This window comes from Thermobia domestica, chromosome 14, assembly GCF_964235325.1.
Source record: "Thermobia domestica chromosome 14, izTheDome1.hap1.1, whole genome shotgun sequence".
Classification (NCBI taxonomy): domain Eukaryota; kingdom Metazoa; phylum Arthropoda; class Insecta; order Zygentoma; family Lepismatidae; genus Thermobia; species Thermobia domestica.
Window position 1 is genome coordinate 20,044,091 of NC_137467.1, and position 27,581 is coordinate 20,071,671.

The 27,581-nt window shown below is 38.0% G+C and overlaps 1 protein-coding gene across 6 annotated transcripts in view; it reads right to left on the reverse strand.

Moving 5' to 3' along the window:
- Positions 1-233: 233 nt before the first annotated feature.
- Positions 234-27,581, reverse strand: part of LOC145669563 (maternal effect protein oskar-like) — a 59,390-nt gene continuing 32,042 nt past the window's right edge. For all 6 annotated transcript variants that reach the window (XM_081737771.1, XM_081737775.1, XM_081737770.1 and 3 more), the window contains one exon: positions 234-506. In XM_081737771.1, coding sequence (XP_081593897.1) covers positions 377-506 — 130 coding nt within the window. In that variant the 3' untranslated portion in view covers positions 234-376. The remainder of the gene's footprint in view (positions 507-27,581) is intronic.

A 27,581-nucleotide genomic window follows, 5' to 3' on the forward strand; every position in this document is an offset into this window, starting at 1 on the left:
GGCGAATTTGTTATCAAATTATATTCCTACAAAATCATATTTATAGATATGCGACAATAATTTTGGACATGAGTGTATATATTTCATTACTTTTTATTATTATTATTATTATTATTTTCTTTCGACTCCCTTCAAATCAGCAGCGTTCAAGCAATGCTTGGAAAGACTTTAAAATAACTAAATAATCACGGACTGTCTTTAACAGGCGCACACATTTAATAAAACCAACGAACTAAAAAGTTGTATAAAATTTTATTGAGAAAATATTAAAAAAAAAAAAAAAAGTATAAAATACACTATTTACAGTCTTATTACAAACAACACAGCCTGTATTTCCAAATAAGCAAAGTTTTGCTTATTTTGTTTATCTGGCAATTCAATGTTCCGGCGAATCGATTCCAGTGATCCAACTCTGCTTCTGGAGGCACTCCAAGACACGGATCATGCCTTCTTTGTTCCAGTGCTTCAAATCTATTTTCGTCTTGTTCTTATCGATCACCATATGCCTGGAAATGAGGAATAAAATCACTTCTTAAAAATACATATAGTTCAAATACACTGTTGTTAATGAAAGCTTGAATTACACACAAAATATATTTAAGAAAGCAGTACAAACATATTTATAAGGAGTTCCTCAAGGTGGTGATCTACGTTCCTTCTATTTCTACTCTCTCTCTCTCTCTCTCTTACATATACGGAGGTTTTGAAACTGGGGCTACAAGGCCAATATTTCTGGATTTTCGTCTATTATAGAAGAATCAGTTATTTCAATACACGGAGTTGGCAACTGTGACATCTACGGCGCTACAGTGCAATTGATACTACTTGTCCCTTGCGACAGCTCGCTGCGCGCACGTGGTGCTCAATGCTGCGTTGCCAGCTTTTGCGTCGGGTATTGAAACTACACGAGTAGCACACAAGCAATACGAAATTATTCACTGCAAGTAAATCTCAATTTTATAAAATTAAATTACACAAAAGAGAACTAAAAGGAATGCTCTCAATAACCAACAGGTCCACTACTCAAGTCAACATTCGACTAAAACAATGTGCATTTGTTTATATTCAAAATGGCAACGTGCGGAGAGGGTGGAATGTTTACCATTGCAGAGCGAGAGAAATGAGCCACTATAATTGGCTGAACGTGCTGTTGCCATAGAAACTGTCCTTCTTGGCTGACTGTTATGACCATGTGCAGGAAGGAACATACAGAGGAAAGCAACTGTCACAAGGGACAAGTTGTATCAATTGAATTATAGTTGTAGGTAGACACATGGTGACTCGTTTGGAAAACTGGTCTCCCAAAAAAAAGTCCGCTCAGTTCTTCGATATCTGCGGGCGAAACATGTAACCGCACCCAAAATTCACCGACGGCTGGTACAGGTTTACGAAGAGACTGTAATGCATCATTGGCATGTCACAGAATGGTATCGAAAGTTTGCGGCTGGTAGAGAAAACCTAATGTATGTACTAGCTGTTGGCTGTATGGAATAATTATATACATGTTTCACTGCGCGCCTTTGTAATCTTTCTGATCACTCCTCGTATATACATGCAGGGCCGTGCCGTGGGGGGGACCGGGCGCCGAAGTAAGGGGGCGAAAAATTCGGGAGAAAAAAGGAAGAAAAGATAGAAAAAATTGCTTGGAATATATGTATGGGGGCGCCGTCGTATACTCTCGCCCCGGGCGCTGATTTTCCACGGCACGGCCCTGTATACATGCAACTCCATGATTAAAAATACATATTTCTTTTTCATTTCACAACATTCTGTTGGAATTACTATATGAACACGAGAAATTTAAGTTTACGTAGTGATGAACTTCACGCTAGAACCAGTGTTGCTCTAACAGTACACTGTTCTCAAAATGGCGATTCCAAACGAGGTTGTGCCTTGGTTGTGAGGTGGTATGCAGAAATAAAATCCATTATTTAAGTCCAACGAAACTTTCGTCATGTGTATAATAATCCTCCGACATTCAAGACTATGAAGAACTAGTGAGACCAATTTTTGGCAATCAGCAGTCATGAAAGAGTAAGGTGGTGAAAATCAAAGCATTCAAAACGAGGTTACAGAGAATATAAATTATGGAAAAAATCAAGCCTGATACTGAACAAAGCACGAAATACGATCAAGCCTGATACTGAACAAAGCACGAAATACGATCAAGCCTGATACTGAACAAAGCACGAAATACGATCAAGCCTGATACTGAACAAAGCACGAAATACGATCAAGCCTGATACTGAACAAAGCACGAAATACGATCAAGCCTGATACTGAACAAAGCACGAAATACGATCAAGCCTGATACTGAACAAAGCACGAAATACGATCAAGCCTGATACTGAACAAAGCACGAAATACGATCAAGCCTGATACTGAACAAAGCACGAAATACGATCAAGCCTGATACTGAACAAAGCACGAAATACGATCAAGCCTGATACTGAACAAAGCACGAAATACGATCAAGCCTGATACTGAACAAAGCACGAAATACGATCAAGCCTGATATTGAACAAAGCACGAAATATGAGGAGTCAAAAAGTTCCTATAATGTTCTAGTTTTGGCATTTATGATGCAATCACAATGAATCTAGTACAGTACAGTCCTTAGGTTGCCTAATTACGAATTTGACAAGTATTAGCACGTCATAACAGACAGTGTACGAGTAATGTAGCAGAACGAAGAAGTGTGTGGTAGTGATCAGTTGGTGCAAGTTCACAGATCGAGCAACGCACAAACATCAAGTTCATGTGCAAATTAACAAAAAAATGCTTCAGAGAGTTTGATAGCTTTAAAAACAGTTTAGCATTATCGGATATTTGGCTCTTCCCAAAGCTAAAAATGGGTCTTATCCGTTTCGCCAACGCAGACAAAACCAAGTGACTCCTGAACTTCGGAAGATACCAAAAGAGGCCTTTCGCTGGTGTTTACACCAATCACAGGAGCGGGTAGGAACAAGTGCGTGTGTTACAAAGGTGCCGACTTTGAAGGCGATTAAGTAAGTGTCTGCTTACTGTATATTGTGCTAATAAAGAGCTACAACAGAATTCTGGGAACTTTTTGACTGTCCCTCGAATGTGCAATTGCTATGCTGGACCGCATTGCGATGACAATACCTTCCTATTACGCATAACATTTATAGATGAGGCCATCTTTCAGCTATCGGGGAAAATAAATCGGCACAATGTACGAATATAGGGTTCAGAAAACCAGCAACTTAATGTTTGGTGTGGTCTTATGAATAACTAAATTGCGGAGCCGACTTTCTTTGAAAAAGATACCGTTACCGGTAATCTTTACTTGTCATATGTTGGAAGATGAGATAAAATCTTTTAAGTTTTACGTCCCACGTTTTGCCGGCTAGGCTAAAGAAGACGGTGATTATCAGAAATGAATGAAATGGTGGAATGAAGAAAGTTGGAGGAAACGGAAGTACCCCGAGAAAACCCAAGCACACGGTGTTTGTCCACCACAAAGCTCACTTGGCGCAAAGTGGGATCAAACCAGGGACCCCACGCACCAGAGGTGAACGATCTACCACTCAACCACCGCGGAACCGTTGTCACATGTTGGAGTATACAATACAGCATACATACAGCCGACAGTGACCTTTCAGCAGGATGATGCCCCACCATATAGGATAATTCAGGTCTGACATATTTTAAATGTCACACTCCCAAATCGTCGGATTGGCCCCGGCGAACGAATTTCTTGGCCTCCACGTTCCCCCGACGTTACCTCATTGAATTTTGTTTACTAATGGAGGTACGTCCAAACGCAAAGTGTATGCTATATAAATTGGTAACATATTACACTTAAAACATCGCATGAAAAATTCGATAATCTCTGTCACATCAGAACTGATTCCGTCGTGAAGTTAAGTACACGTCAGACATTCTTCGTGCCATCAAATCCACCCATGTGCAAAGTGTACTGAACTATAGTGTACTAACTTAAGTTAAAACTTTTTAAAGTTACATTATAATTTTTATGTAATGATTAAAAGTTAGCTGCCATGTAAGCCCGATCGGACCCAATGGAGTGGTCTAAGAAAATGTCATTGTAGGTCCGATCGGACTCTCAATTTATATTTCGTCGAGTTGTCGTTAGAGTACTTGTAATGTAAAGTACTGCCTCTAGTGTTAACGATCACACAATATAAGAGATTTATTCTGTAGGTTTTGTTGTTAGATGTTGCTGATTAACGACGCTAGGGACGCTGATACCAAGTAACAAGCATTTGCTGTTTTTATAGGGCCGATAGGACCTGCGTGTTGATTTTTGAATGACATGTTAGAAGTTTAACAATGGATTTATTACTTATTCTGGCAAGACAATTTATTTGCTGTGAAGTCCCCGTCATTTACTGAATTTTCTGAAAGGTCTAGATCACTATACTGTTATTGCGAATGAGACCATATTTCTTCGTTTTTCATTCTCCAAAGAAACTATTTACTAGCATTAAAAGCAAGAGGAATTCATTTACATTTCTCACACAAAGCTAGTTTGCACATGAAATAATGAACAAATGACTATCAAACAGAGTTGCCAGTTCAACTGTAATTTATCCCCTTGCCTATAAACAAAAAACACACATAGTTCCGATCAGGCCCCCAAAATTCATGTGCGCGGATTCAATACCTTGCCTTAAATTATGTTTCAACATTAACACTATGTTTAAAAAATTAGAACAAAACAATAATGTAAGTACGTACATTTGGCACTCTACCGGCGAACAAAAAGATTCATCCTTTTCGTCTAACGTGTTAAATACAAAATATTGTTTTCTTTGACATTTCCTCTCTCTACGTACAGGTAGACCATTTATCTTGTAAAACAACTATAACTCTTTAAAAAACGCTTAAATTTTGTACGATGCAAATAACTACAAACGGGCATTGTTTGACATACTCTGCAATACTACTAAGTTAACAATGTTGCCAACGCAGCATATAGCTATAATTTGACAATGAATTTATGTTACAGCCAAAAAACTAGGCGGCCGCAGCATGCAGGACAAAATCGGATACCGAGCTTATAATTCGGAGGTATAGAAGCAAAACCTGCTAAATCCATTTTTCAATTTTGTCAGGAGACGAAACAAAAGTGACTACCTTATGTTTCAGAATTGAACATTTTTTCGTTTAGTGGCCACTACTTAATGCAGATGAATGAAATCTACCACTAAACGAAAACAACTGTTCAACAATTCTGAAACATAAGGGAGTCACTTTTTTTTTTTCCTGACAAAACTGAAAAAATGGATTTAGCAGGTTTTGCTTCTATACCCCCTGAATTAGGTTCCTCTATCTGTAAGAAAAATCGATCCATACATCATGAAGAAATGGCAGGTGTGTATTGTAATATAATTTAGTTAATTTTATGTATATTAAAATTTTTAGATTATTGTAAATATAATGGAAAAAAAAAGAAGTTTCTAGAAAAATAAGCAAGTTCACTTTCAAGGAAGTGAAAAACAGAAAGCGAAAATGGAAAACACCAAAACAATTTTATAGAAAACAAGGAAACATACAAGTGAAAGGACAAAACTGGGAAAATATATAAGGAAACCAAAAAATAAACAAAAGGTCATTTTTGATTATTCTTGAATACTTGGTCAGACTGGATTCAGACTTCGTTAACGCTTAGACTGTCTTAAATTTCTTCGTTTCTAAACAGTTCAAAGTAGCAGTCATAGTCAACTCAGTATCAACATGTTCATCCTTCAAATTGTAAGCTGCTTTTTTATTTTTACCAGTTATATAAAAAACATTAACAAAAAGTTCACTATGCATGGAGGTCTTCCTCCTTAACAAGCTTTTATTATTTTAACACTTAAATTATTCTAGTATAACATTTTGATTATGAATTAAATTCAATGTAAATCTTTTGTACTTCTTTAATGTAAAATAAAAAGATGCATCTAAACTTATGTAGTTTTTACTTACTGCCAAAATTCCAATAGCTTGCTTGTATTCAATATTCTATTGCTTAGCTACTCAATATATCTCAAGCATAATGTTTATCTGTTTTTATCATAAACAATCTCTCAAAATAAGAACAAAATATCATATCATTTATTCCATTTTTTAATTACCGAAACAGTATGGTGAGGAATGACCAAATTAAGACACAATGAAGAAAGAATTCAAATGTAGTTGCACATGTCTACAGAATAGCCCAAGAGGAGATCGTCCCTCAACTGCTATAAACCCAAGCGTGATGGCAAAAGTTGATTAGTTAGTGCTTAAATATGTGTGACTATTCATTGTTTAGCTAGGGAGGTGAACATTCGTAGGGGATCCGTTCAAACCATATAACATGACATTCTGCATATGAGCAAAATGGCCGCAAGCTGGGTTCTTCGAGTGCTGACACCTTTTCAAAACTAGCGATGTGTGAAATGCATACAAAGCCTTTCAGATATATCATAAGGACAAAGATATTTTTGTAAACACATTAGTGATTATGGATGATCTGCTTGATCCTGAAATCAAAGAAAATGAATAAAAGAAAAAGACTAAAGTGGAGCATTCATCCAGCAAGCCCATGATGTCCGAGTTTTGGGACCCTAAGTTGTGATCTTGACTGATTATCTTATACTTACAAAAACGGGATATAAACACAGGATCACATTACAGAAACCTGCTGCAAAAGTTACGGAATCCTATCAAAGCAAAGACAAGGTTTGTTTTCGAAAGATGTGTTGCTGCTAGTGACAATGCACTGGCGCAAAGAGGAGTAGAAATATTCACCTCTACGTGCCAATGTGGCAATGTACATGCCCACCCATCATATTCACACGATCTGGTTCCGTCTGATTATTTCCACTCCCCAAATACGAAGAAACATTTGCCGGGTAGGCATTTGTGAATGATGATCAGGTCTTTAATGCAATATAAAACTGCTTTGCGCCCAACTCCGCAGATTTTTATCCAGATACATTAATGAACTGATCCATAGATATGAGAAATATAAGTGAAAGAAGACCTCAAGAGAAGAAATCTCAGACCTATCCCAGAGTTCCATTCAGCGCATTTTGGACGAAGGATTGGGAATGCAATGAGTGACTGCTAAGTTTGTGTCTAGACTTCTCACCGGAGAGGAAAGGGATCGTCGCGTGTAAGCCTGTTGTGGACGCAGTCACAGACGATCCAGAGTTTTTCAACAAAATCCTCACAGGTGATGAGTCATGGTGCTATGGATACAATCCCGAAAGTAAACAACAGTCAGGTCAATGGAATCCAGCAGGTATCAAAGAGGCCGAATTCGCAAGATACTTCCAACAATGGAATGAACGTTTGGAGAAGTGCATTAATACTAATGGAGATTACTTTGAGAGCGACTAATGTTGTATTTAAATAATAATAATAAAATAAAACAAAGTCCATACTTTCATTCAGGAAATTCCGGTTATTTTTGGGTTTCCTATCGTACGTAAATTGCTTGCGTCTTTGTCAGATAATCTACAACCGTATGTTCACTTTGTAGCACAAATTCAATAATTCAATCATTTACATGGTACATCAGAGTGCTTATTTCTATTTCTTCACGCTATTTCCACTGTTTCACTGTTTCCATTCATATAGCTTACAATAACATTTTGCCCCGTAAACAAAAAGCTGTGTGGAATCTTAAATACGGATCGGCTGGTTGCTAATCACACATGTTACCAGTATTCCATGCCAACCAGCTGCAACTTTACTCTGTTACATACTTATCTTGTAATGCGGCACGATATTGCCATATCGTCGTATCTTTACCAGGCTATACCGCCGAATAACGTCCGGAGGTTAAAGATTATATTATGTTCTCGTCTTCTTTTTATTTCTACGACCACTGAGCATGGTGCGAGTTGCAATTTATTGTAAGCGTTTATTAGGACACGAGACATTCTTTAGCGGTCTTTACAATCATGAAATCCTAATCACTTTCTCGTTATGAGTCAAAAAGCACTTATAATAAATATTTTATCAGATAAATGAAGAAAAAAAATAGAGTAGAAAGCAATTGTGAAGCATTGGGTTGGATACTATTTAATATACTATTTAATAAATTTCAATCTCATGCCCAACTCGACATTTCAGAGCTATTTTCTTGTTATTGAATTTTATATTTCCTTCTAATTCTTTTGTTTTCTGTCCGATGAAGTATTTAGCGAAAGTGCTTCCAGTGTACATTCTTTTGTGCTGTGAAAATATTGTCATTATCCGGTGCGTTCGTAGTTTGTTTTCTATGCCTACTTCCGAATTCCCTTATTTCAACTATCTCTCTCTCTCATATTATATATATATATAAGTTCTGTATCGCATTTTCCACAGCATACGAAAATATTATACGAGGAGCAGTCAAGAAGTTGCTGAAATTTTATTGTAGCTCTTTCTTACCAAATATAAGTCAAATTTACTTCATAGTCTTAAAATAAGGCACCTTCGGAACACACACACTTGATTAGCGATCCTGCGATTGCTGGAAACACCCACGAAAGTCTTGTTTTAGTATCTTTCGAAGTTCAGGCGTCATGTAGGTTTTGATCTCTTCTACGGTGGAGAAATGGAAAAGTTCAGGCGTCACGTAGGTTTTGATCTCTTCTACGGTGGAGAAATGGAAAAGTTCAGGCGTCACGTAGGTTTTGATCTCTTCTACGGTGGAGAAATGGAAAAGTTCAGGCGTCACGTAGGTTTTGATCTCTTCTACGGTGGCGAAATGGAAAAGTTCAGGCGTCACGTAGGTTTTGATCTCTTCTACGGTGGCGAAATGGAAAAGTTCAGGCGTCACGTAGGTTTTGATCTCTTCTACGGTGGCGAAATGGAAAAGTTCAGGCGTCACGTAGGTTTTGATCTCTTCTACGGTGGCGAAATGGAAAAGTTCAGGCGTCACGTAGGTTTTGATCTCTTCTACGGTGGCGAAATGGAAAAGGCCAATTTTTTTTTAGCTTTGGGAAAAGCCAAACATCTGATCTGCCAGTGCCGGTCTGGCCACGTTGGCTACCTGGCAATCGCCAAGGGCCCGAGATTCGAGGGCCCCCGCAGAGATCAGGACCTGTACCTTGGTCGAATTTTCGCGATCGCAAATACTTTCTTGATGAGTCTACCTACCAAAAAGGTTGCGGAAGCCAAATTCGTCTGCGTAAGAAACTGTCAAAGTAACTGATGTAACTTCACGATTACGTTTGATTGTCTTGATATTATTGTAAGTTCTTTTGTGATCTGTTTTGTACTACACAGTGGCGTAACTAAAGGTTTGGGTTTCCCCACAGATAACATAGAGTGGGGCATGTCTGCGTCCCACTGTACGAGTTGGGGCTCCTATCAAAGTCTCTAAAGCAGATTTTCTCCAATTTGCATATGAACTTGATGTTTGTGCATTACTCGATTTGTGAAATTGCACCAACTGATCACCATACACTTTCTCTGTTCAACTACATTACTCGTACACTACCTGTTATGACGTGTTTACATATGTCAAATACATAATTAGGTAACCTAAGGACCGCACTGCACAAGATTCATTGTAGTTGCATCACAAGTGCCGAAACTATAACAACATTCCGGGAACTTTCTGACTTCCCCTCGTATTTTACTGTTTTATGTGGATAGGAAATAATAAAAATAACATTTCTTTACATCACAAACAGTAACGATAAAGAAAATCAACACAAAGACAAAAATAATGCCAATTGTAATTTTTAACAAATTTTCCTGTAGATTATCTAAGGTGGTAACTGGTTCTGAATGATTGCATATCGCGTTTTCAATTAAGTGCTAAATCCGTAACGCCATCACGAATGGAGAATTAGACTTATGCAATGGGGCACAGTTGCTCAGTGGTAGAGCGCTTAGCTCTAGAGTGTGGGGTCCCTGGTTCGAACCCCGGCCAAGTTAGTTTGTGGTGGACAACACTGTGCTTGTGGGTTTTCTCGGGGTACTCCCACTTGCTTATTCCATCATCATTCATTTGCCTTAATCATCGTATCTCTTAGCCTAAAGGACATAACCGTGGGACGTTAAACTCACAAATTTCACAGATAGAATTATGCAGTCTACGAAGTGAACCACCATTTTTATGATTTAAAAAAAAAAAAAAACAATGAGTTAATTTCCTAACTGATACTGTAGCTAAATTCTACTTGAATCCAGTTCATTTTCCCACTTTCTAAAAGTTCTACACCAAACGCTATTTTTTTCCCTTTCGTTTTCAATGGAAAGCATGAGAGTTTGACGAAAAGAATACTTCTGAACCAATGTTGTGTAACAACTAGGTACATACATCGTCTATGACCTTCTTACCAGAGCTTGAAAGAACTATGGAAAGATAGGACAGAAAAGAGGGTACTGCTAAAGTCTCCTGTTTTTGCTAGAGATCTTGTTTCCGAAACGTAAAATGGGGTCTTGTATATCGAAATCTCATTACGCCATTTTATTTCCAGATATAATATAAAATCAAAATACACTGAACGCTTACTAGTAAGTATGACATCGAAAGAGAACCGTTCTGTCTTAAATGAGAGATAATGATATACTGTTTTTACTGTAGAATTAACTTACTTCAATAATAAATTATGATCATAAATACATCGCACTTTGTGACTTAATATTTCGTTTGCATCGCACTTCTATGATTTTGTGTAGCAAACGAGCTGCACACCAAAAGTACATGCCATATGGGTCTAAAGTCCACATTTTTTTTTGTTATTTCAGGAAAATAACTGCGGCGAGCAAGACCTTCATCCTCTGTCTCTAAGCAGTGCAAGTTTTGTTTACTAGGTGGCAGCACGGATAATTGTGAAATTCCTCACCGCAGCTGGATGTTGTGCAACTGATATTCATCACCAATTGAAAGGTGTATGGGGGGGACAGTGTCCTTGGGGTCCCAGTGCATACGGCGGTAGGACACAACTGACCAGGTCCGCAATAAGTGCTCCGAGTGGGTCTTGAACCTCAAGCCGCTGCACTGAGGACTATATAAGCATAAAGTCAACCAAGGAACATTAAGTATTTGCTTTTAGCATGGGATCAATTAGGAACATTAAAGTTTACACAACAAGTGAAACAGTGAAATGTGTAAAAGTATAGTGTAGTGTTTTTCGTTTTTAGGTGCTAGTATCTGTATCCACACACAGGAGTGTGAAAGTGCTTATGTTAAGTATAAGTGTCGTAAAAGTGTTTAGTGGTGTTTAAGTAAATATGTGGAAGCATAGTGCTTGATTACGAGAATGTGCTGAATTCTATACGTGAGAGAGCCAAAACAACAAACAGCTGAAAAGCCATGTCATACAGGTGAAACCTGAACTTAAATGGAACTTGAATGTAGAGATGATGATACAATGAAACTTGGAAGGCTAAGTATGACACACAACAGCAAAGAATGATGGAAACAATGGAAGACTGGAGTAAAGCCTAACTTGGGTCGAGAAAATAAAATAGAAAAAGTATAGTTAGTTAGCTTTTGAATATAACACTAGTTAGTTAGGTAAGTAACAAGTATATGGCTAGTATTTGATGATTTTTCATTTTTTTTTTTCACTTTTTCTATTTGTGCTGTGGTTTCGTCCCAAAACTCCCTCCCTCGTCCTTGTCCTTCAAATAAACAAAGCAAAAGAATTACAATGATGATAGCCCTGTTTTGGTTAAACTTTTAGGTGCCGAAACTGAAAGGTCACGACACTATTAGGAAGTAGGTATGTGAGTTCAAAGCAGGGTGAACGAGTGTGAAAGACGAGCGGAAGTCTGGATGTACAAAAACAGGATCAACCTATGCTAAATTGGGTGATATCAATAAAAATAAGTAACTACTCCTGAGAAGTCCTGCTCGAGAATCAGAGTAACTACAGCTGGAGTAATCTCCTCCCTCAATTTCGTATCAATAAAACAAGCCACTACTCAGGACTAGACTGCTCCAGATTTATGAACGTTCACTCGCGTTTCCTTTGCGCGTAGCAGTGAGTCGTATCAATAAAAGAAGTGATTACTCATTTCTCTCATCCGTCACGCGGTCATTTCGTTGTTTTTAACCTATGGTGTAGTATCCTAAACGCCATGGAACGGGCAAGTAGCAACGACAGCTTCAATCAAAGTGCATTTGTGAATGTTATAAAAGAGTTTCCAGTGGTACTTTCAAAGTCACAGTTACCAGAAAGTAAACGAAGGAAAGTCAAAGCTTTGAAGGCAATTACAGTGAAATGCAACGAAATATCAAAAACATCTACGACTGAGACACAAATCCAAAAGAGGATCTTTAATATTCGAGCGAGGAAGAACGAAAGAAAGAAAGAAAGAAAGAAAGAAAGAAAGAAAGAAAGAAAAAAAAAACGGGAAACAAGAAAGTAACACTGAAATTATGGGAACGAACCTATTGGAGCTGATGAATGTTGATTCGAATCCAGCAATATCAAGATTAACACAAGTGCATATCACGTGTTGTCCAAGGTCTTTGTAGATTGTTTGGCTTTAAGAACGAAATCAGACACTTGGCCCCTTTGTTTCCTTTTTAAAAAAGTCAAGCCAGTCACGTCATAAAGTACGTTCATCTGATTGCGTTTTGCACACCATACGTGTACCCTTTCGCCTTGACATAAACAAAATACATTCTCATGTATACACCCTTCCTATCAATGTTGAGTTGAGTTGATTTTGAGTTTAACGTCCTTTTCAGTAGCGAGGCTATATGAGACTGGACACACTGATTAACGTGAAATCCGAACCACATGAGCTCCCGCTGTGAATCGAACGCGAGTTTCCCATGTCAAAGGCATGTACGCTAACCGCTTAGCCACGAATGAGCCCTTCCTATTGGTGTATTCGTCTCCAAAATACTAGGTTTCTTTATTGCCACGTGTGTATAGTCAAGTGCTCCGATAGCACACGGAAATGTATATTGTTCTTGCCACTCTGCCTTTGCTGTTTGCATATTACGCACACTTCCGGATTTTCAGATTTCGCAATAATCGCATCCATTACACTTGTAGTAGTCATAGACACAGTACCTTGAGCCACACCAGAATCCCCTAACATTCCGGCCTGGAATCCCGGATCACTCACGTAACGCAAGAAAACCCACATCTTTTCCTCACTACGTATTGCACCACCCCGAATTTCAGTTGATTCTCCTACAAAAATGTTGTGCTAATCACTCTACATTTTCTTTCATTAACCTATAATGTTTTTTTGTAATCTACATTTGCAACATTTCTATGCAGTTTACAAGTTTTTCTACGTAGCAAAACAATCATATACTCTGCCATATTTCGCACGGAGTCACCTATTTAGCTTGCTCCACAATTTTGGAGAAGTTACTAGCATCAAAGAGGAGTCTTTGGTTTTTATTGATATCAAGCGCAGAGTAGTTACTCAGCTCGAGAATAGAGGTGTGGTTACTCCAAAGGGGCGGGGCTTCTCCGAGGTCAGCTGAGACGAATAGTGCTCAATTCTCTTTTTATTGATACCAATGCGAGTAACTACTACAAAATTGGGAATAATGATTAACTTCTCTGTTTTATTGATATCACCCATTGTCCGTGTTGAAAACTCAATCATGGAAGATAGATGTATCACCTCGCAGGGCATGTGTGATAAACTGGAGCTAGCAATGGGAACAGCACAATGAATAATTACAAATCAACTGGACATAAGGAAAACTTCTTTTCGCTGTGTTTCACGAATGCTTAATGATTATCAAAAAGAGGCAAGGATTCAACAGGGGCGTATTTTATGGGCAATCAAGGTAGCCCTTCAACATTAAGAAAGTTAATATAACACGTATAAACTAATTTAGAATAATAAATGTACGGCTTATTATGTTGTTTTCTTGGTACTAGTTTGCTTTTTTTTTTTTTTTTATTATTATTACAAAACACGAATAGTACTAACTGCGTAAGACACATCTGTTAATGCTCTGAATGCAATCTCTCTCGCTTTCTTCGAGACTGATGATGTGGCAACCCACTCGCCTACCACTCTCTACTGTCCACCAGTTGCCAGCAGAAAGAATCGTGTAACTGCTTGCGTGTCCTTGTAAAGGTTCCGCCTTAACAATGTGTTAGCGAGGTACGGGCTGGCAGCCAGGCAGGTTTCCTCTGGATGAATCGGTTTCTGTAGGCGGAGCGACAGAGTAAATAGAAATTACAGAACAATCACATAGCATCCATTTTGGAGATATCTGAGAATTTCGGGGCATCATTCCGTAGCGGTTTGGGTCAATGCAATCTAAAATTAGTGTTTTACATTGCGATTGTTGGTATTGTAGTTACAATTACTTATTGCGTTATTTGAATTGCATTATAATCCGCAAATTTTGCGCGAACCTTTACGAAATTAGGCAATAGAAATTAGGAGTATTGTCGCTTGGAAAATAGACGTATGTTGACTTTTATTTACTCTTGTGAACGCTGTCATTGATATCAAGCGGGAAAATGAAATACTGCGAAGAAAATTGACAATTTTTATTTTTGTTACAAAGTAAACTGATTATAGTACGTTTGTTTGTAAGCCTAAAATCAGTACAACAATGGATTTAAAATCAAATATCAATATTACTATACATAATTCGTGATGCAAACTGATGAACGGAAAACTGCTCTTGATTTGTTTAAACACGAGAAAAATAGTGCATGGGATAACTTGGCTTTCTGTGACTATTTGCATTAAAGCAACGCTAAATTTGCGACTTAGGTTGTGATGATCGGTATAGCAATTATAATGACTTTTTGCATTTTTAACGTTGCGTTACTGTACGCAAAATTTTGTAAAGACTAGTACAGAATGATAACCAATGTCAGAACGGCTTTTGATGGAAGGGCATTGGTAAAAATTAACATTTTATGGATGCAATCCACGACAAGTGCGCAGAGGTATGATGGCATTTCATTTAGGGTTGTAACGTTCCTCTTTGAGCGTTACATTTTCTCAAAGAGAATATTTGCGGAAATGTTCAATTAGCTCTCAGCTAATATTATTTCTTTTTATTTTCTCAATTCTCGACTCTCATGAAGGATTCAAGATGGTCGACAATTGGACTAGTGCATGTAGATGTAGTATGCTACTTTCCTTTGTACGTCTATGGTTTGCGTTGAGCGGCTTTTGAGAGTAGCTCGGATCGTTTGAAATAATTTAAATTTTTGTGTTTCATGTAAAACGGAAGGATTATTATGAATCTGCATATATAAATGCCCGTTTATATAATTTTTATTCTCCTTTAGTTATATTTGTTTTATTATAAAATCTGTTATTTCCATTCTACGCTCTGATGCGTAGTATGGAATGACCAATCCGGAAGTGAGAGGGCTGCGGAGAGCCCCCTCTGGTTCACCTTTTCTTTGTACTACGAACTGCGAACATGGCCGCGGTGAGGTGAAAAGCATGATTGTCCATATTTTCGGATATTAATTTACAGTGAATTATGCAGTGAGTGGCCGTTCTTTAATATAAATATTTAAAGAAGCTGTTTAGTCGAACGTTATGCTAGGCCAGCGGGTATAAACAAGAATCACAAGAGAACTTACTCAAATATTCGACCTGTGCGTTTTGGAATATGGCTGGGATTGGTTAGATATTTCCTAACTGTTAATGTGATGAAAGCTGAAGTTCAGAAATCCCTTTTGTGCTGTCTCCGAGACCGAACTCGATTGATGTATGGCTTCCTTCTCTTGACGTTGTAAATTTCCGTCCACCCTTACTACGTTTTCTTGGCAAGGGACTTCGTCCTATATTACTTGTTGTCAGCTCAGCCTGCCTCTCCGGAATTTAATGTGTCTAACTGTGGTCGCTGTTGTGAGGATGAACATTGCAGCAGCTTTGCAGTGATTGTTTGTCTACCTGGTGGAGATAGCAGTGGAACGTATGCTTTGCTGTTAACCAAGGAGGGGGTGTGATCAATCCACGCCGAGGTTATGGCTGTACACATGGTGAGATGTTGGAGGAGTCGTCAGGACCGGTCGCCACCCTGGAGTGCGGTTTCACAGTGTTTCCTCAGTGTCCCTATTCGTAAAGTGAAACCACGGTCGGGTGAGCTTTGGTAACTGTCTACCAGGTAAATATGTCTATTTCTTTTATTCCGTCTTGTGAAGAAACTGGTATCATCCGGGAAGTTGCGGAAGAAATTGTCCACCGTTTATAGTTGTCCAAATTGTCTTAAATATAACGTCTAACGTCATATTAATGTCTTCGTGTGTTCATTATCTTACTACAGATTACTTATGAACAAACAATAATATACGTTTAATAATTCTCAGTTTTCTTGGTGTATACATATATATATATTATCCGAGTCAGTTTATAATGTCCATAATATTGTCCGAAATGAGTTTTGTCCGTAATATGTCCGAGTAAACGAGAGTGAGTCTCTGTCCAGTAAGTTGAATCATACGCCAGCGGGATAGTCTGATATCAAAGCCGTTTCTCTCTTGCTCTGAATAAAAATCATCTCTTAGAGTTGTCTAGATGTATAATATATTACTCGCTGCCATCTAGCACATGTATGTTAGCAACAGGTATTCCGTATTGTTTATTCTCTCAGGTATTCTATTTGATAAATTAAGGATTGATTAGCGATGGCTAGTTTACGTCTGTCCAGCAGCGGGCATTCCGTATTGTTCATCAATAACTATATACATAAGTATATCTATATCATTTACAATCTAAGCATTAAGTCGCCGCACCCCAAGTTTGCATTCTCGAGTTGTCCTGTTACATTTGATTGTGATGTTGCTCACTAAATCAGTGAGGCACGTTAAGACGGTGGGTGTACGATACCACTCGTACTTCAATGCGGGAGTGTCAGAAGTCGAGTCTAATTTCATTGGCTGGTTTTGTGTTCCCCATAATGTGCTACAGAGTTTAATGTTATTACCGCCGCTGCTAATAGTAAATGTCGAGGGAAATGCCCTCTTAGCAGTTGGATGCGGGTGAAGTGGAGAAGTTATGTACTAAAAGGGGGAAGGTTAATCGACGCAGCCGTAGGTCTCTCTCTCTGCAAGGAGATGGTTACGAGTGGTAATGTAATTGGTAAATTTCCTTTGGTGAAATAGCCTACCAAGGACTTTGTGCTATTGTCTAGAAATGTAAACAACTCCACACTGTTAGTACAGTGTGGCTTAATTTATATTGTTATTTACCTTTGAGTTGTGTTGGCGTTAAAAGGTTTGAGAAACTTAAACGGAATACAAGGATTTTTTTTTCCTGAATCTAGCTATCCACGATCATAAATGTCAATGAGAGTCTTTTGTTATACGTTTATTACAAGGAAAGTTAAATAAACAGAGATGCAAGATATATGGTGTCATCTTAAATGATTTTTTTTTCTTTCCTCGTCTTTTCCTTAGCATTGACAACGCAAGTAGTGTACAAGAATCTGGAGTAAGTAGCGTTGTGTTTACTGGTCTATAAATTATAGTGTAAGAAGGAATAACGGCGACCCAATGTTTTTTTTTTCCTTTTCTTTTCCTTCGTTTCCTTAATGTCAGCTACGGATACAAATTCAAGGTAATATAAGACGCAAGGTAGCGCTTTTCAGGTTCGGTTCCCATAGCCAGGATTTTAAGGGAAATTTTGTCACGCCTCAAGTTTGGCTACCCAGCCATGGAATCGAACTAGCGTAACCAGCGCTTTTCAAGTTTGGCGACCCAGCCAGGATTATTTTATTGTCTAAAATGCTACACTATTTTTGTCGTGTCATGCGGGAAGAAACGAGTGATACGGACTGTCGCGTTGGTGTTGATGAGATATACTGGATAGAGCTCACATATGTTTATGTTTATTAGACTTATAAGTCAGTAAGTAAGAATGTCGGCTGAGTCGAGGAATCTTCCTCCTAATGGAGATGATATTATTTGTGTTTGTTGTAGTGAACCTCTTGCTGCCGCGGAACAAATTGATTCTGATAAGAAACGTGCTATATCTTGTGACAGGTGTCACGAATGGTCACATTTTGTTTGTGTTAAGTTAAAAGATACTTCTAGTGTTTTTGAAGCTGTTAGCTCAGATTCTTTTGTTTGGGTTTGTCCTAAATGCGACGTGCATGTTTCTCCTGAAGTGTTGGAGCGTGAGAACGAATCACCTCCCAAGCATTTTTCTTCGCCTAAGTCCCCGCAAGGTAGCGAAAAAGGGACAGAGCACGTTAGTGAACTTGCTGAAATGTTCGCTCTTGTATTGAGTAAGATAGAAGAAAGTAATGCTAATACTAATAGTAAAATAGAAAGTATAAAGGAAAATAACGAAGCTAACAATGCTAGAATTCAGGAATGCATTGTTGAAAATGTACATAGCCTCTCCACTACTATGCATAAGATTGATGAAAGAATAGGTAGTGTAGAAAACCTTTGTAGTTCGCTAACTGTTAACCAAAAGGATTTGCAAGTGCAGTTAGATAACATTAAGAGCCTGCCTTACTAAAAATAATACAAAATTTACCATTTTTCTTTTGCCTGATTATTCATCAGTGAAAGGAGATAATAAAATGCAAATTACCACAATCATAGATCATGCTATCCTACAACAGAAAGTATGACCTGAAGAATGTTCAGTGTTGCAATCCATAGAAATTACAGTGTTGCCAGAGAAACAATTTCCCTAAAATCTAAGTTAAGACAGCGAGTAGAGGAATGAACTCAATTGCGTTTGATTACGTATAATGTTGTTTTGGTTTCTTGTGAACTACTTTTTAATTAACATTATTATTTAGCTTTAATAACTGTATGTTACAACTATTTTGCTTATTACAAACTAAATGCAACTATTATTTAAAAAGTAGTTCACAGGAAACCAAAACAATATGATACGTAACCAAATGCAGTTGAATTTGTTCCTCTACTCAGTGCCTTAACTTGGATTTTAGGGAAATTGTTTTTCTGGCAACACTGTAATTTCTATGGATGGCAACACTGATCATTGTTCAGGTTCATATTTTCTGTTGTTCTATTGTTCTATTTTCTAAACAAGCAAAAGAAAAATGGTAAATTTTGTATTATTTTTAGTAAGGCAGGCTCTTAAGGTAGAAGTTGACAGTAATAAGTCATGTATTGAAAATAATAAGTTATGTATTGAGTCTGTGAAAACGGAAGTTGAAAATAATAAGTTGTGTATTGACTCCGTGGAATCTCGTGTTGATTCTATAGAAAATGAGGCTGAATCTCATCATAAAGCATTAAAGGTTGTTTTTGATAGAATAAAAAAAACTTGAAAATAAAAATGAGAAGTGAAAATTGAACTAGAAGGGTGCAATAATAGTCAATCTAAGCTTTTCTCTGAAGTGGTAACCCTAACTAATAAAGTGGATAAATTGCAGAAACCTAAATTTACGTCAGTTGAGTGTGGGAGCCTGAGTAAAGAAGGTGTTCCCTGTAAACGTCCTTGCACTAGTGAAAATTCTGTAGTGTCGTTTTCTGAGTCAAGGGATAATTTGCCTGTTAATACTATTGTTAGTACGTCTGCTGAACGTAATGTGTCTATTACTAGTTCTGTTAGTTATTTAAGTAAACCTGTGTTTGTGCAATCAGAACCAGATATTAAATACGAGTTTCCAGCTAGTCCTAGTGAAACCAAAGTAATTGCTAGTGCTTTAAATGTTTTTCCAAATGTTAATTCTTCTGTTTATTACAGCAATAATGTAAGTAATAGTACTCGTACTACTGACACTGTCACATGGTCAATGTCGAGAGGGATCACTTCTTATGTTGGGAATAGCCCACCAGTGTTTAATACTAGCTATTTAAAGCCTAGTTATGATTCTAGTACTTTTCACACTACTATTGTGCCGAATAATCCGGTACCGCGAAACAGTGTTGCCACCTTTAGTGATATAGCACCGCATTCATTGCCTTTTGCGATTAAGCAGAAAGATTTACAATCTTTTCCTTCGTATTCTGGGGATATCAAACCTGGAGCCCCAAGGAAGTTTTTGAGGGATCTTGAGAAATGTTTAAGTATGTATTCACTTACTGATGGAGATAAACTACGGGTCGTAGAACATTGTATGGTGCGAGCCGCGTTTGCTTGGTATAGTTCAGTAGCTCCTGAAATTAAAACTTATCAAGATTTTGTGCGTCTTTTTAAGAATCAGTATTGTTCGCCTCAGATAGAGCGTGCACAGAAGAAGTCGTTGCAATCTTTGCGCTATGATAAGACGAAATTTGCTTCATTGTTAGATTACGTTTGGTTTGTAGTTGAAAGCTACTACAATATATGCGAAACCCCGAGTACTTCGGAACTTGTGGAATTAATTTTGAATTGTTTACCGCCTAGGGACATGCGTTTGTTGTCCGTTCAGCAGTATAATAGTGTTAATGAATTAATGAGTAAAGTAGCGTTATTATCTGGGATTGAGGATACTTCTATGCATGAAGTTAGGCCTCCGACAAAGAAAGTATTCGCTAGGCAAGCTAAAATCATTAATCGTAATTCAGAACATGTTGACAGTAGCTGTCAAACTGAATTTTTAAGCTATGCTCAGACTGAAAATAGGAATAACAATAACAGTAACAATAATGGTAATAATTATCAGTATAATAATCGATATCGAGGAAATGGTAGAAACCGTTATCGTGGAAGAAATCGAGGACGTAACGGAAGATATCAAAATAATGATAGGAGACGAGATGAAGCATCTTCCAATCCAAGGGAAGATCAACCTTCATCTACTTCGGAAAACTAAGGTTGCAGTCTTTTCCGAACACGACTGCTGTATTTCTCCGGTCCCCGTAGATAATGATTCAGAAACTAATGTCAAAACTTATAATGTCTTGGTGGAGTCATTATCTGGAGATGTAAATAATAACGAGAGTAATAATGTCATATCATTTAACGTAAACTTTGTAGTTGAGGAGGATGAAGAAAAAGAAAAGCCCGACTATTATTTTTCTTCTTCCCCCGTTGTCAAAGGAAACATTGGCGGAGTCCAATTAACCTGTACTATTGACTGTGGATCAGATTTATGCCTTTTGGACTGGAATATTTGGAAGCAGTTAAAATTAAAATTTTCATCTGCTAAATTGCGACCATATACTGGTTTGTCGTTAGGTGCCTTTGCTGGTACAGAGAAGTTTTCGGTTCAAGGTGTCCAGATATTTAGTTTAAATATTCAGGGTCATTTATTTGATATTCCGTTGTTTGTCATAAAATATCTTCGAACAGATCTTATTTTGGGTTGTCCATTTTTAGACAAATTCAAAGCTGTTATCGACAGGGAGAGGAAAGAAATCCGATTGCGTGATAATGCTGGTAGTCATGTCGTAATTCCGACTAATCAACCTAGTATTCTTATAGTAGCTTTGTCTTCGAACAAGGTTGAGATCGGGAGGACTGAATGGCCGTCCGATGAGCAGGAATTGCTTCCTTCCGAACTTTTGTGTTCTGATGTCAACATTTTAGAGGTTCCTCCTTCAGTAGAAAATCCAGTTACCTTTTCTGTGTCAGATGTGCATATAGTTCCTGAATCTAACCTTTCAGATACTGAAATTCAGAATTATATCTCATCTCGAGAAGATTTAGATACTAACGTTAAGCAACGTTTATATAATTTGTTACTCCGATATCGTAATATTTTCTGCGAGTATCCTCGTAGGATACGAACGCCCTTGTACAAGATAGAATTAACTGACGAAGAACCTGTCGTAGGACCGTGTTATTCTGTGCCAAAATCCATGGAAATGGAATTTGAGGCAGAATTACAAAAATGAATTGAATTAGGCATAGCCCGTGAACAGACCTCACCGTACCGGAACCCCATGCATTGTGTTCGCAAGGCGTCTGGTGCTATTAGACCTGTAATTGATTTTCGCCTACTGAACCACCGTGTCCGAGCTCCTAAGGCTCAGGTGGAACCAATAGGTGATATATTGAACCGTGTAGCGAAAGCGCAATACTTTTCGAAGTTTGACTGTTCGTCAGGATACTATGGCGTAGGTCTCCATCCTTCGTCATACCCCTGTACGAGTTTTGTTTATAAAGGGCGACAATACGTAATGATGGTCTTACCTCAAGGAATAAAGAGTGCGCCCGCTATTTTCCAGAGCGTCATGCATAGTTACTTCGATCAAAGTACTAAAGATTTTGTCACTTTGTTTCTGGACGATATTTTAATATCTAGCATTTCTCTAGACGAACACTTCGCCCATCTGGAGCGTGTGTTCGAAATTTTTGAACGTGGGAATTTTTCCCTGAATTTCCGGAAGTGTCGTTTCCTTCTAACGGAAGTGAACTTCTTGGGACATATCATTAGCGGTCAGACTGTTAAAGTTGACCCACGTCATAATGAGCCAATCCGTTGCTATCCCATCCCGAAAACCAAGAAAAAGATGCGTCAGTTTCTAGGATTATTGGGATGGCGACAGCGGTTCATTCCCAATTATTCGACTCTTACTTCTCCGTTGTATGATCTTATTAAGAAGGATGTTAAGTACAAACTCACTCCTGAAGTTTTGGATCTCTTTTATAAATTGCGGGAAATCGTCAGTAATCCACCTGCGTTGGGACAACCAGATTTCAATTTGCCATTTCACATCCATTCGGATGCTTGTTCTGAGAATTTGGCTGGTTTTCTGGCACAGTACCCTGATGGGTCTGATCATCCAAATGTCATCGCCTACGCTAGTCGTAGAGTTAAACCTCACGAACTTTCATTGTCTTCTTTTCAGTTGGAATTGCTCTCTGTTTTATTTTTGTGTGAACGTTTTTCACAATATATTCTTGGAAGAACTGCGTATATCCATACGGATAATGCTGCCGTCACTCATTCTTTTTCTATGAAGAACTTAGATACTAGGACGACTCGTATGCTTCTTAAATTACAAAGGTTTGACCTTGTCTTCGAGCATTGTCCTGGGAGTCTGAATTTTGTTGCGGATACATTGAGTAGAAATCCGCCGGAAGTGCCTTCGAAGTTAGAAGAGTATCATGTTAATTTCTTGTCTGTTCAAGATTCGTCTCTTTTCAACCTGGAGAAAGTCAGGGAAAAGCAGAAGTATGACGACTTCTGTATTAAGTTAAGAGCTTTATTGGATAGTTCCTCGGAACATGTCACTTGTTATCAAGGTTTGTTATATTTCAAGCATAGGAATTCGAACCAATGGCTTTTGGTTATTCCTCAAGAGTTAGTAAAAGAAATAATTGGAATAGTCCATTCACGTGGTCATTTTGGAGCTAGGAAATGTATGTCTTTATGTCGTTCTTTATTTTATTGGAAGAAACAAAGACTGTCAATTCGACAGTATATTAGAGATTGTCTTGATTGTGCTGAGACAAAGTTCGCCAATCAGGTAATACTTAAAGAAGAAATTCATATAGAAGCTAGTCGACCTCACGACCGCCTAGCGGTAGATCTCGTTGGGAGGCTCCCAGTTAGTAACGGTTATTATTATATTTTATCTATTATTGATGTTTATTCTAGGTTTGTTTGTTTCTTTCCTTTAAAGACTGCTCACGTTAAAGGTATAATTTCAGTGTTGGAAAAGAATTATTTTTATTTGTTCCCTTATCCTAATGCCATTGTCTCGGATAAAGGTTCACAGTTTATTTCGCGCCTCTGGCAGGACTATTGTAAGGAGCATAATATGAAATCCGTATTAACGTCTAGTTATTCCCCGTCTTCGAATGGTTTGGCAGAAAGGAGCCATAAAGAACTCAACCGAATTATTCGTTTAGAGTGTCATAGTAATCATTCTAAGTGGAGTACTGTACTGAAGCGATGTCAGGAACTCCTAAATTATTCATTATGTAGTAGTATTGATTGTACGCCTGCAGAGCTATTTTTATCTTATTCTGCTATTGAAGCATTTAAAAATAATTTTCCTTGGCCTGGTGTTTTAGAGAAGACACCTACCCAAGATCGTCATATTACATTGTATCCTAAAGTTACTAATAAAACTAAGAAATCTTTAAAACGAACAGGAAGGGAGGTTAAGTTAGAAGAAGGAGACCTAGTAATGGTTAAACTTCACCATCTTTCCTCTTCAATTAAAGGAGAATTTGCTAAATATATGAAATGTTTCTCGGGCCCTTTCTTGGCTAGAAGGGTTCTGAAAAACTCAGTAATTTTGCATACCCTCACTGGGGAAAGTGTGGGAACGCAGAATTTTCATAATTTGAAGAAATTCAACTGTTCCAAAGAACGAAGAGATGAACTTCTTCGAAATTATCCATATAAATAACTTCTAACTAATAATATATAGGGTTAAAAAAAAAAAAAGAGAGAAATTTTTTTTTTCTTGTCCTCTGGGTGGATGTAACGTTCCTCTTTGAGCGTTACATTTTCTCAAAGAGAATATTTGCGGAAATGTTCAATTAGCTCTCAGCTAATATTATTTCTTTTTATTTTCTCAATTCTCGACTCTCATGAAGGATTCAAGATGGTCGACAATTGGACTAGTGCATGTAGATGTAGTATGCTACTTTCCTTTGTACGTCTATGGTTTGCGTTGAGCGGCTTTTGAGAGTAGCTCGGATCGTTTGAAATAATTTAAATTTTTGTGTTTCATGTAAAACGGAAGGATTATTATGAATCTGCATATATAAATGCCCGTTTATATAATTTTTATTCTCCTTTAGTTATATTTGTTTTATTATAAAATCTGTTATTTCCATTCTACGCTCTGATGCGTAGTATGGAATGACCAATCCGGAAGTGAGAGGGCTGCGGAGAGCCCCCTCTGGTTCACCTTTTCTTTGTACTACGAACTGCGAACATGGCCGCGGTGAGGTAAAAAGCACGATTGTCCATATTTTCGGATATTAATTTACAGTGAATTATGCAGTGAGTGGCCGTTCTTTAATATAAATATTTAAAGAAGCTGTTTAGTCGAACGTTATGCTAGGCCAGCGGGTATAAACAAGAATCACAAGAGAACTTACTCAAATATTCGACCTGTGCGTTTTGGAATATGGCTGGGATTGGTTAGATATTTCCTAACTGTTAATGTGATGAAAGCTGAAGTTCAGAAATCCCTTTTGTGCTGTCTCCGAGACCGAACTCGATTGATGTATGGCTTCCTTCTCTTGACGTTGTAAATTTCCGTCCACCCTTACTACGTTTTCTTGGCAAGGGACTTCGTCCTATATTACTTGTTGTCAGCTCAGCCTGCCTCTCCGGAATTTAATGTGTCTAACTGTGGTCGCTGTTGTGAGGATGAACATTGCAGCAGCTTTGCAGTGATTGTTTGTCTACCTGGTGGAGATAGCAGTGGAACGTATGCTTTGCTGTTAACCAAGGAGGGGGTGTGATCAATCCACGCCGAGGTTATGGCTGTACACATGGTGAGATGTTGGAGGAGTCGTCAGGACCGGTCGCCACCCTGGAGTGCGGTTTCACAGTGTTTCCTCAGTGTCCCTATTCGTAAAGTGAAACCACGGTCGGGTGAGCTTTGGTAACTGTCTACCAGGTAAATATGTCTATTTCTTTTATTCCGTCTTGTGAAGAAACTGGTATCATCCGGGAAGTTGCGGAAGAAATTGTCCACCGTTTATAGTTGTCCAAATTGTCTTAAATATAACGTCTAACGTCATATTAATGTCTTCGTGTGTTCATTATCTTACTACAGATTACTTATGAACAAACAATATTATACGTTTAATAATGCTCAGTTTTCTTGGTGTATACATATATATATATTATCCGAGTCAGTTTATAATGTCCATAATATTGTCCGAAATGAGTTTTGTCCGTAATATGTCCGAGTAAACGAGAGTGAGTCTCTGTCCAGTAAGTTGAATCATACGCCAGCGGGATAGTCTGATATCAAAGCCGTTTCTCTCTTGCTCTGAATAAAAATCATCTCTTAGAGTTGTCTAGATGTATAATATATTACTCGCTGCCATCTAGCACATGTATGTTAGCAACAGGTATTCCGTATTGTTTATTCTCTCAGGTATTCTATTTGATAAATTAAGGATTGATTAGCGATGGCTAGTTTACGTCTGTCCAGCAGCGGGCATTCCGTATTGTTCATCAATAACTATATACATAAGTATATCTATATCATTTACAATCTAAGCATTAAGTCGCCGCACCCCAAGTTTGCATTCTCGAGTTGTCCTGTTACATTTGATTGTGATGTTGCTCACTAAATCAGTGAGGCACGTTAAGACGGTGGGTGTACGATACCACTCGTACTTCAATGCGGGAGTGTCAGAAGTCGAGTCTAATTTCATTGGCTGGTTTTGTGTTCCCCATAATGTGCTACAGAGTTTAATGTTATTACCGCCGCTGCTAATAGTAAATGTCGAGGGAAATGCCCTCTTAGCAGTTGGATGCGGGTGAAGTGGAGAAGTTATGTACTAAAAGGGGGAAGGTTAATCGACGCAGCCGTAGGTCTCTCTCTCTGCAAGGAGATGGTTACGAGTGGTAATGTAATTGGTAAATTTCCTTTGGTGAAATAGCCTACCAAGGACTTTGTGCTATTGTCTAGAAATGTAAACAACTCCACACTGTTAGTACAGTGTGGCTTAATTTATATTGTTATTTACCTTTGAGTTGTGTTGGCGTTAAAAGGTTTGAGAAACTTAAACGGAATACAAGGATTTTTTTTTCCTGAATCTAGCTATCCACGATCATAAATGTCAATGAGAGTCTTTTGTTATACGTTTATTACAAGGAAAGTTAAATAAACAGAGATGCAAGATATATGGTGTCATCTTAAATGATTTTTTTTTTCTTTCCTCGTCTTTTCCTTAGCATTGACAACGCAAGTAGTGTACAAGAATCTGGAGTAAGTAGCGTTGTGTTTACTGGTCTATAAATTATAGTGTAAGAAGGAATAACGGCGACCCAATGTTTTTTTTTTTCCTTTTCTTTTCCTTCGTTTCCTTAATGTCAGCTACGGATACAAATTCAAGGTAATATAAGACGCAAGGTGGCGCTTTTCAGGTTCGGTTCCCATAGCCAGGATTTTAAGGGAAATTTTGTCACGCCTGAAGTTTGGCTACCCAGCCATGGAATCGAACTAGCGTAACCAGCGCTTTTCAGGGTTGCCAGACGTCCGGCTATTGGACATAAAACATGATGATGTTCGGCTTTGTAACCGAGCCGGGCGCGCTTTTGTCCTCCTTTCCGAGTTTAGAGACTAAATTAATAAAACAGGTCAACAAAGTTTCAAGATGCATAAAATATCACCAGAATGGAGATAGGATAAATAAGTTATTAGTACCATGACTTCGTTAAATACTTGATCGCGGGACACTACAATACTGTACTTGGGGAACCCAATGTATATTTTTAAAAACAGTAGTGGCAACATTGAAATAATATCGATTGTCATTTATCATTTGTCCGTAACGTAAACAGTTCGGCTTTGATCTGAAACCCTGTAATTGTCACTCAAGTGCGTCTATGAACTATGATCCAGAATATAATTTTAGTCCTATTTCTTAGGGTTCCCACAAAAAAGTGAAGCTCGATTTCCCTGACCGAATTCTTGTTTTTCCTGACATAATTTCTTGAATATAAATGGGAAGATATGGGGTAAGTTATATCATACACTTTCTGGTAGCACAGATGTGGGTTCACGATGCAGTAAATGTGCTATTTAGGTGTGGAACTTCTCTCAGTTCTTTCAGCTCGGAGACGCTTTGATGAATACCAAAGCAGAAAT